Genomic DNA, 11465 nt, shown 5'->3' on the forward strand with positions numbered 1-11465 from the left:
CTACTGGTAACTCATGAAAGACCCCCAGATTTTGGGGAGACTCTCGCTCCAGTCACGGGTTGGGGTACCCCCAGGAAACACGAGAAGCCAGTCTTGATGTAATCAGCAAGAGGCAGTTTTATTTACGAGATATCGGGCTGACACATATCTCACACAGGAGATTGAGTCCAGCCCCGAGCCTCTCTAGGCCGGAGCTTATATAGGGAAAACAAATTGGTTAGTACAAAGGGTGTACAGTTATTTTTTTTCTGTGCGGAATTGTATTAACAAAGCATTCTAGCATCTTGGCAGTATGGGCAAGGTGTCTTATCTCGCTCAGCTAAGGGATGACTCGTATCAGGGAGTAAAGGAAAGGAAGGGAGGTAGCTCCAGGGGTAGCTCCAGATGGTCAGTGTCCTTGGAGCCCTATCTCAAATTCTTTTAGGCATAGTCAGACTTTGTTCAGGACTAACTTTTAGAAATTTTAACCCTTCATTCCCCTCTGCTCTTAGTAAGTAGTCCTAATCCTAGGACTCTATGATGAATCTAGCGTCTAGTGGCTCTTCACTCCGTATAGCCCGATACTGTTGTCTCAACATAAGGACTTGTATAGCACTAATCCGTTCTCTAATAAAAGCAAAAAGGCAGTTAATGATGTAGGGCCCAACAGTGAGCAAAAGGAGGAGGATAATCAAGGGACCAGCTAAAGCTGACAACAGGGTGGTAAGCCATGGGGAACTATTGAACCAGCTTTGAAACCAGTTATCAGTGGTTTCTCGTTCTCGTCGTCTCTTATCTAACCTTTCTCTAAGTTTAGCCATAGAATCTTTAATGGTCCCGGAGTGGTCAAGATGAAAACAGCACTCTTCTCTTAAAGCAGCACACAGCCCTCCTTCTTTAAGGAATAGTAAATCCAACCCTCTTCTATTTTGAAGCACCACCTCTGACAAGGAAGTCAGGGATTCTTCTAGATGACTGATGGATTTTTCTAACGCCTCTATATCTTCAGAAATGGCAGTGTTTAAAGATGTTACCCCTGATGTAAATGTTGTGGTCCTGTAATTAAAGCGGCTGATCCGGTACCTACCCCAGCGGCTACTCCCAAGCCCAGGAGTATGGCTACCGTTAGGGAGATGGGCTCTCTTTTGGTCCTGGGGTTCTGACCATATAGAGACAAGAGTTCTTCAGAATGAAGGTAATAGATTCTTGGGACCAACTGTACCATTACACAGTAATCTGAAAGCCTATTGACCACCGAGTCAGCCAAGCAGGGGGTGAGGCCAGAGGCGCAGGCCCACCAAAACCCAGAAGGAGGAATTAAGTAAGAAGCAATATCGGAGGGGGTGGTGTCAACTGGGATAACATAGCGACATAAGTGTCTGTGAGACTGGGGAACCTTTCCCACACACGTTCCTTCTCCTGATACCTCAGTTAAAGTTAGCTGGGGCTTGTTGGTGTAAAGGCAAACTTCAGGGTTAGAGTCTATGGTGAAGTTGGCCGAGATTGCTATCCCCTCGTAATAAGGGGGGCTCGAGGAAAGACAAAACCAACATTCTGATGTCAGATCGGGATTGGAGTAATTAAGGGCCTGGAAAGCACCTTGGACCAGCCTAAACATGCGTTCCTGGGCACCGGGCAAGTGAGGGGCCAGGTAATTTCTCGTGATCATGTCCTCGGCAAGTGTAGAAACCTCAGGTTTTAAAGTAGTAGTAGTCGTAGTAGTAGTAGTAGTAGTTTTGGGCCTAGGTTTGGTGAGGGGTCGTCTATTCCTAAGAACAGCGCTTGGGTCTATAATTTTGGGGCTAATAGATTCTACCTTAAGTCTAATATCTAGGAGAATTCCAGGATCTGTTCCAGGTACGTAGAGGCGCAGTCCCCAGCGTCGGGTCTGGAACCAGTCTTTGGTGTATTTTTTTCCCATTTGAGTAAAGGTGATGTTGAGGGTGGCAACTCTACCCTTGGCCCATTTGACGTCTATAGAACCCCAAGTGGACGAGGGATTCCAGCTTGTCTGCCCTGTAGTCTCACAGCCCCAATAATAACAGAAAAAGTGTGATTCTCCTCCACATTTCCACATGTCAGACCTGAGGGGCCGGTTCTTTGGGCAGACATAGAAGGGGGTCTTAGTGAGTTCTGTCCTAGCCCCAGGAGTCCGGCAGCCGGCATCGGGTTTCGGGGGTGGAGAATGTACAGCTCCAGGTCCTCCGAACCGGGGGGAAGTGTATAAGTGTGGTGAGAAATCTAGCATGTCATTCACCTCATCAGGGGCCATATGTTCTAAGCCCCACCCTGGTGCTCCCGCAGCCAGCTTACACCAGGACGGGTACAGCGGTGGCCACCAGGTCCAGAGGGGATGTTTACCAGTGACGGACCACACTAGGTCTCCTGTTGAAGAGAAAACCTGCCAAGTTAGTTGTTGGGGGGAATGTGGATCCTTATTCGATGTCATCTCCCGGGGTGAAGCGGCGGCGGAGGCGAAGCTTAAGAGGGTGAGGAGTCCTTTCCACAGTCCATTCATCTTCAGGGGTCTTGAGAGCCTTCTTAGCGTGTGAAGCGTGGATCCAGGCAGCTATTCCGTTGACCTTTATAGCTGTCGGGGTGGTGAGTAGGACTGAATAAGGTCCTTTCCAGCGAGGTTCAAGGTTACTGGCTTGGTGTCGTCTGACCAGAACCAGATCTCCGACCTGAAATCCGTGTGGGATGTTGGGGCTTTCCCTCCGGTAGGTCTCCTTCAGCAAGTCCCACACCTGGCATCTGACAATCTCAAGAGCCCTAAGGCGGGTGAGGAGGGGTTGAGAAAGAGGAGGGTCAGGATCATGTATTCCCCCGGCTTCACCTATAGGTGGCGGACTGCCCCATAGAATCTCATACGGTGTCAGCTTAAACCTTCCCGGAGTGTTCCGAGCACGGAACAGAGCGAAGGGAAGGAGGGCTGTCCAATCTTTCCCGCCGGTCTCTAAGGCCAATTTAGTCAAGGTCTCTTTAAGGGTTCTATTCATTCTTTCTACCTGTCCTGAGCTCTGGGGTCTGTAAGCACAATGTAATTTCCAATTAATCCCCAGCTGACTGGCCAGCCCCTGACTTACCTGGGCAATGAAAGCAGGTCCATTGTCAGACCCGATTACCTTGGGGAGTCCAAACCGTGGAAAGATCTCTTCCAGTATCTTCTTAGACACCATGTGAGCTGTTTCTGAGCGGGTAGGAAATGCTTCTACCCAACCTGAGAAGGTGTCTACGAACACTAGTAGATATTTATTACCATACCTGGCTGGAGTTATTTCTGTAAAGTCAATTTCCCAATGAGCCCCCGGCCTATCTCCCCTAAGTCTCTTGCCATGGAGAGACGGGGGTCTATTAGGGTTGACGAGAGCACAGGCTTGACAACTCTGTACAACCTCTTGGGCTAAGTCTGGTAATCTCTGAACATAGTATCCAGAGGATTTCACAAGTTCTGTTAACTTCCGTGTACCCAGGTGGGTCAGACGATGGAGGTTGGTAATGAAGTCGTGTCCTTCCTTGTTTGGGAGGACTTGTTTGCCATCTGCTGTCTCAGCCACACCGCAGGGAGAAAACCCTTGTACCCAATCAGACCGATGAAATTCCTCTAGCTCTTCTTGGGTGTATTGGAAGCCGGAGTCTTTTAGGTTTGGGGGAAGCTCTTTATTTACCACTGTCAGAATTACAGCCCCGAGTGCGGCCTGTTTGGCAGTGGCATCTGCCATACGGTTGCCTTTTGCCACAGCATCCTGTCCCCCCTGATGTCCGGGACAGTGGATGACGGCTACCTTTCTTGGGAGGTGTATAGCTTCTAGGAGGCTGAGAATCTCATCTTTATTTTTAATTTCTTTTCCCGTGGACGTCAAGAGTCCTCTCTGCCTGTAGATGGCCCCATGAACATGTGCAGTGGCAAAAGCATAGCGACTGTCAGTGTAAATGTTAATGTTTTTTCCTTCAGCCAGCCTCAAAGCCTGAGTGAGGGCTATTAATTCAGCCTTCTGGGCTGAGGTACCCTCTGGCAGTCCACTGGACCAAATGGTCCTCCCATCCACCACTGCCGCTCCCGCCTTCCTCTTTCCTTCTACCAGGAAACTGCTGCCGTCCGTAAACCAGGAGGGGCAGCCAGGTAGGGGGACATCCGTCAGATCTTCTCTGGTACTAGAGGCCTCGGCCAAGATGTCTGTACACACATGTATTGGGTTCTGACCTGTTGTCTCTGGGAGCAGCGTGGCTGGATTTAGAATGACAGGAGTGCCAAAAGAAACTCTATCATTCAGTAGCAGGCTCTGGTAGTGAGTCAGGCGGGCATTAGTTATCCACCTGTCTGGGGGCTGCCGGATAACACTTTCTAGAGCGTGTGGGGCTATAATCGTTACTGGCTGACCTAGGGTTAGTTTATCAGAGTCTTTTATCAGAGTAGCTACTGCTGCAATGATCTTGAGGCAGGACGGCCAACCGCTAGCCACTGGGTCTAGCTTCTTGGAGAGGTACGCTACAGGCCGCTTCCAGGCACCCAGGGTCTGTGTCAGCACTCCCTTTGCTACCCCCGCTCTCTCATCTACAAACAGCATAAAAGGTTTGGTTAGGTCAGGCAGGACTAGAGCAGGTGCAGTCAATAAGGCCCATTTGATGGCATCAAAGGCCATTTGATGTTCAGGCTTCCACTGGAACTCTGTCTCTAACCTGGTCAAGGTGTGGAGGGGGGCAGCCAGTGCAGCGAACCCAGGAATCCACAGCCGGCAGAACCCGGCAGTGCCTAGGAATTCTCTCACCTGTCGAGGCGTCTGAGGTACAGGTATCTGAAGCACAGTCTTTTTCCGGGCTTCTGTGAGCCATCGCTTACCATCCCTAAGGATGTAACCCAGGTAAGTCACCTCTGTGCGGCATAACTGCGCTTTCTTCGCTGATGCCCGGTATCCTAGGCGACCTAATTCAGATAGTAATTGTTCAGTCCCTTTTTGGCACTCATCCTGGGTTTCAGCACCTAAAAGTAAATCATCAACATATTGAAGAAGAGTCAGCTGTGGGTTATTGGTTCTGAAAATCATCAGGTCCCGATGTAGAGCCTCATCAAAGAGGGTGGGTGAATTCTTAAACCCCTGTGGTAGTCTGGTCCAAGTCAATTGTCCAGAATGTCCGGTTTCCGGGTCCTTCCACTCAAAGGCAAACAGATGTTGGCTGGTGGGGTGTAATCTCATGCTAAAGAAAGCATCTTTGAGGTCTAAGACAGTGTACCATATCCTCTCTGGCGGCAGAGTGCTAAGGAGGGTGTAGGGATTAGGCACTATGGGATGTACATCTTCTACCCTTTTGTTGACCTCTCTCAAGTCCTGAACGGGTCGATAGTCTCGTGTCCCAGGCTTCTTTACTGGTAATAGTGGGGTGTTCCAGGAGGACCGGCATGGGGTTAGGATGCCCAGTTGTAAAAATTTGTTTATATGAGGCCGAATGCCTTCTTTCGCTTCCTTGCCCATAGGGTACTGGCGCACACTGATGGGAGTAGCACCTGACTTGACTGCAATCACTATAGGGGGAACTTGGGAGGCCATTCCAACTCCCCCAGTCTCCGCCCAGGCTTCGGGGAACCTGGAAAGCCACCACTGCGGGTTGTCCATCTTCTTACCTTTTTCATGTATGCGATACTCGTCAGCCAAATTGAAAGTCAAAGTCCATACTGGCCTGGGGGGGTGCCACTTTATTCGGGGTCCTTCCGGTGAAAACTGTATTTCGGCATTCATTTTAGTCAGAAGGTCTCGACCGAGCAAGGGAGTGGGACACTCAGGCACTACTAAGAAAGAATGAGATACCCGGCCAGCCCCTAAATTGACACGGCGAGCTGTTGTCCACTTGTGTATTTTCATGCCGGTTGCCCCCACCACCAAACTGGTTTTGTCAGTAAGCTTCCCCAGAGGGTGTTGTAAAACTGAAAACTCTGTCCCCGTATCTACTAGGAAGTCCACGGGGGTTCCCTCCACATCTAAAATTACCCTAGGCTCGGGGAGGGAGTACGAGCCCTGACTGTCCTAATCATCCTCGTTCCTCAGGGCAAGGGTCCTGGGACTCCGCATCTTTTCCCTCTTGTTCTGACAATCCATGGCCCAATGTCCTTTATTCATGCAATAATGGCACTGGTCTTTATCTACCTGTGAAAGTCCTTTATCCATCCGTGAAAGTCTCCGATCTTGTGAAGCCCAGTTGTTCCGGTGGCGTGGGTTGCCCAGATTCTCTATCTTTCTCCCTACATTCCTGTTTCCTTCAGGTACTACTGCGGCCAGTATTCGTGTTAAATTCTGGTCCCTACGTCTGTCTCTCTCATCTTCTCTTTCTTCTCTTTTCTTTTTCTCCCTCTCCTTCTTCTCTTCTTCTGTCTCTCTCTTATGGTACACTTTCTCTGCTTCCTTAACTAAGTCTTTTACTGTAAGATCTTGTAGGCCTTCTAGTCTTTGTAACTTGCGCTTGATGTCCGGGTAGGACTGACCTATAAAGAACATGGCTACTGCTGCCTGCTGTCCCTCAGACAAAGGGTCAAAGGGAGTGTACCTTCGATACGCCTCCAGAAGCCTCTCTAAGAACACGGAGGGGACCTCCGTGGGTCCCTGAAGTACCTCTCTTACCTTGGCCAAATTAGTGGGGTGACGAGCTGCCCCCTTGAGACCTGCCACGAGAGCCCGGCGGTAAGTGGTCAACCTCTCCCTACCTTCAGTGGTGTTATAATACCAGGGGGGGCGATCAAGGGGGAAGGCAGCGTCAATGAGGTTGGGCATCCTGGTCGGAGTTCCGTCTGGTCCTGGAACATGCTTCCGAGCTTCTAGGAGAATCCGCTCCTTCTCTTCAGTGGTAAAAAGAACCTGTAAAAGCTGCTGACAATCATCCCAAGTGGGCTGATGGGAGAACATCAGGGACTCTATGAGATTAGTTAAACTGGAAGGATTTTCAGAGAAAGAATCATGGTTAGTTTTCCAGTTATAAAGGTCAGCTGAGGAGAAAGGCCAATACTGTAAGGGTTGGAGTTCAGGAGGATCTACAGGGGGGCCATAGGCCCTAAGTGGGAAGGTGGGAGCTGAAGGAGGACCCTCTGGACCGGTCCCGTGCCGGCTTCTGGTACCGGCTGCAGGACCCTCAGGTTTTCCATGCTGATAAGGAGGAGGAGGAGGCCTGGGTGCCGACGGTGTGGGCTCATTTTCATCTGGAGGCCCCTCGATGTCAGGATAAATCCGGGGGGTTGTCTTCTTCTCCATCTGTAGCTCCTGTGCTACCAATACGTGTGAAGCTGGGGATGGGGATGGTCGGGACCAGGCCTTCAGCCACGGGGGGGGGGGGTGTCAGAGGCGAGGTTTTCCCATACTACGATGTAAGGGACCTGATCCGGGTGAGATCCAGGCCCAGGCTGAAAGACAATCTTTTTGACTGATGAAATAATAGCTTGGTCTAGAGTGCCCTCTTGTGGCCAACCTACCCCAAATGTTGGTCATTCAGAAGTGCAGTAAGTTTGCCAACGTCCCTTTCTTACTTCCACGAGCAAATTTTGGGCTCTAGTTTTAACCTCTGACCAATGATTCAAAGTTTGACTCAACGGGGTGGACACAGACTGTCCCATGGTGAAGAAAAAAAGGACTAGACAAAAAAATGAAACCCCAAAAAGAAAAAGCAGTGTGTCTACACACACTCGTCCGCGCCTGGACTGATATATCCAGCCAAACGCAACCTCGGACGGCGTTGGGTCTCGAATCCACCGCCCAGGTAGGAGAAGTTCTCCGTCTCCTTGGTTACGAAAAGTCACAGTCTGATCTCTTTGACTGTCACCTGCCGGGTCTTCCCGACAAAAGTCGGCTCGTGGGACGTCTCCCAGAGCTGGGGCGTCCTCAATTCCGCTATCTAAAAAAAGAACAAAAAGAAAACAGCTATTCGAAGTAGAAACCCAGTACCTACTCACAGGCGTCTGTCCGGGGTGGGAAGCCCTTCCATCCAAGCACACTTAAATACGGGGTAGGAAGCCCATCTACCCAAGTGTACTCAAAAACAACAGGGTGGGAAGCCCATCCACCCGAGTGCGCTCAAAAACAACGGGGTGGGAAGCCCATCCACCCGAGTGTACTCAAAAACAACAGGGTGGGAAGCCCATCCACCCGAGTGCGCTCAAAAACAACACAGAGTGGGAAGCCCATCCACTCGAGTGCACTCAAAAACAACACAGAGTGGGAAGCCCATCCACTCGAGTGCAATAAAAAACAACGGGGTGGGAAGCCCATCCACCCGAGTGCACTCAACAACAACAGGGTGGGAAGCCCATCCACTCCAGTGCACTCAAAAACAACGGAGTGGGGAATCTTCTTCTGCCCAGACAGTGCACCAAGACCTTAAACCGGTACTGAAAAACACAGACTACAGGACTTAATTCACACACACACTAGTCTCACACTCACATAGCGGCCGCTTTCCAGCACTCACACTAACGTACCTCCAAGAGGCATTCGGATCTCCGGGGGTTACGCTCCTATCCCGGACGAGCCCCCAATGAAAGACCCCCAGATTTTGGGGAGACTCTCGCTCCAGTCACGGGTTGGGGTACCCCCAGGAAACATGAGAAGCCAGTCTTGATGTAATCAGCAAGAGGCAGTTTTATTTACGAGATCTCGGGCTGACACATATCTTACACAAGAGATTGAGTCCAGCCCCGAGCCTCTCTAGGCCGGAGCTTATATAGGGAAAACAAATTGGTTAGTACAAAGGGTGTACAGTTATTTTTTTTCTGTGCGGAATTGTATTAACAAAGCATTCTAGCATCTTGGCAGTATGGGCAAGGTGTCTTATCTCTCTCAGCTAAGGGATGACTCGTATCAGGGAGTGAAGGAAGGGAAGGGAGGTAGCTCCAGGGGTAGCTCCAGATGGCCAGTGTCCTTGGAGCCCTATCTCAAATTCTTTTAGGCATAGTCAGACTTTGTTCAGGACTAACTTTTAGAAATTTTAACCCTTCAATGTGTTGGTTGATATTTGGATTAAAACACAGGTTGGATATCTCGACTTAAGAGTGTAACGTGTGGTGCTAGGGATTTAGCTCAGTTGTTAGAGCGCTTGTCTAGGAAGCGCAAGGACCTGGGTTTGGTCCTCAGCTCCGAAAATAAGAACCAAAAAAAAAAAAAGAGAGAGAGATAGTGTAACGTGTGTGAACAGCTGCCAGTGTAAAGACTTGTCCTCGGATTTCTCAAAAGGCATGAAAAAGCCACCGTGGAGTTACTGGATTTTGTTTCAAAGACTTTAGCTCCTTGTCTGCAGGGATGCAGGGACTCAAAGGAAGGGCCTGAGACCTCCTAAGAGGTAGCGTCCAACACCTGAGGCCTGCGCACAGAGGGAAGTAGCCTTTCTCAGAAAATGGAGCTACGAGAGCTAAGAAATGAAGGCGACACCTCGATCAAATCGTTGTAATAGAACGACGGCAGCCAGTTCACAGAGCGAGGCATCTGTCAGCGACTCGGCCAAGAACTAAGAGGATGTGAAAAGATAATAACACACAGAGTAAACAGAAGCCACTATAGACTCATGGCGTCTGCGAATTTAATCCATGTGCTCTGGGCAGAGAAAACAATCCAAACCAGAGATCCCTCTTGCTCAGCCGGACGGAATGCTGTGCCGTGTCCCGGATGTCCCATGTCAAGGACTCAACCTAGATGCCTGAAGCCTGTGAGAAACTGGAACTACGTCATTTCAGTGCTGACACCGGAAATGGCTCAATTCTGCACCTTCATTGGAAGCCGAAGAAATAAGTCACACAGCACCGGAAGTAATCCTCGTCAGGGTCTGTGTGAGGTCGGAAGTGGACGGCGCCATGATCAATCAGGAAGCACTGCCTACACGTGTCGGGTGAGCCCACACAAATGAGGAAATGTTTTTTAAATTTAAACACAATTTCTAATAACTAGTAACTTTTAAGTGTCCAGGTTTAGCACAAGCTTCCAGATTATGTGGTTTCTCAGGCAGAAGAACGCTGCACAAGAAGTGAGTTTGAAACTTCGGAGGTGCCCACTATATGACAGCAAACTAGGAAAAGCATGGAGGTGGGGTGTGGTAAAACGAACTAGAGGAAATCTGTAAAACCAAGAAAGGAGAATTCAGAAAACTTGTACGGGAAAGGCCAGCAGCTGGGGTGGCTCGGAGGACCATCCTCGTTTTCAGAGTTTATCACAGCAAAATTGACAAAGACTGGTAGCAAAATTGCCACTTGTCCCAGTGGACAATCTCTGAACGTACACACACACACACACACACACACACACACACACACACACACACATGCACACACACACACACAAACACACACACGCACACAGAGAGAGAGAGAGAGAGAGAGGAGAGAGAGAGAGAGAAGGGGAGGTGTATGGGCAAGGGGAGGGGAGGGGGGAGAGAGAGAGAAAGAGACAGACACAGAGAGACAGACACAGAGACAAACCCACAGACACACACATGCAGAGATATACACGAAGACACACACATCCCAATTGAGGACTACAGAAAGATACCCATCAAAGGACCCGAATATTTGGTGCTAAATTAGGTGAACTTTCTGGAGGATTGAGCGCCAACCAAATTTTGCAAGTTCTGCAGCCACCTGCATGTTTCTGCACCCCCTTAGCTGTCGGGGTATCACATACATGGCTGTCACTTCTGCTTTCTTCATTTGTATTTTACTGTGGATCTCCCTTCTCCCCTGTTCAATGTGGCCATCGGTTTTCCGTGTGGAAGGACCTCACAATGCACTGTGTCTAGGGCGGCAGGGAAAACAATTTCAAAAGAGGCTCAGTGCTAGGCAAACAGTACAAACAATGCATACTTCACCTCCAAAGGAAGGGCTCAAAGAACACAGAGGCTCTGGCTGGCGCACAGAGCCAAGCTTACAAAGTTAGGGCCCACAGCATCCCTGGGACCCATCCAGCAGCTCTCATTCAGTCCTCCATGATAATGACTCACTCTCATCTCTTGAGACCAGAGGAAGTTGCATTTGTAAGATCCTCTCCCTAAAAATGAGGCTTGTACGGAAACTCTTACGACACTTAAGAGCAATTTTAATAGGAAAGCCCACACACAGTAAAAAAATAAATGGCAGATTCGACAGCCTTCTCTGTGATACCATCATGTACACACACACACACACACACACACACACCAGAAGAATAGACCTACATATAGGATACATTTCCAGGCACAGATATCTGTTGGGAGGAGGTTGACGTTCTAACAAACCTCAGCCAAGGACTCCATTCAGAAGATTCAGAAGCTCAAGACATTGGTTCACTCCTGGGAGCAGATCACTATCTATCTCACAGAACCTTTATGGAAAACAAAGACAGATCAACCTAGAATGAGTTAAACAGAGTCCCTTTCAAGGCTATTGAAGAATTTTGGAGCCAAACTCCACAGACATCTAACAGTATAGAAAGTGACCCATGACTGCAGTTTGTATAATACCACTGAACCTGGTGAAATATTTCCTACTC

At 49.3% G+C, this 11465-nt stretch overlaps 1 protein-coding gene across 1 annotated transcript; it reads right to left on the reverse strand.

The window, feature by feature from the left end:
- Window positions 1–2189: 2189 nt before the first annotated feature.
- Window positions 2190–7573, reverse strand: LOC134484530 (uncharacterized). The gene is given in 2 exon segments (XM_063280685.1): window positions 2190–7292; window positions 7295–7573. Coding segments are annotated over 2 exon segments (5157 nt in total). The 3' UTR covers window positions 2190–2414.
- Between the last annotated feature and the right edge of the window lie 3892 nt (window positions 7574–11465).

Source organism: Rattus norvegicus, assembly GCF_036323735.1.
Source record: "Rattus norvegicus strain BN/NHsdMcwi chromosome 3 unlocalized genomic scaffold, GRCr8 chr3_unlocalized_1, whole genome shotgun sequence".
Taxonomy (NCBI): Eukaryota; Metazoa; Chordata; class Mammalia; order Rodentia; family Muridae; genus Rattus; species Rattus norvegicus.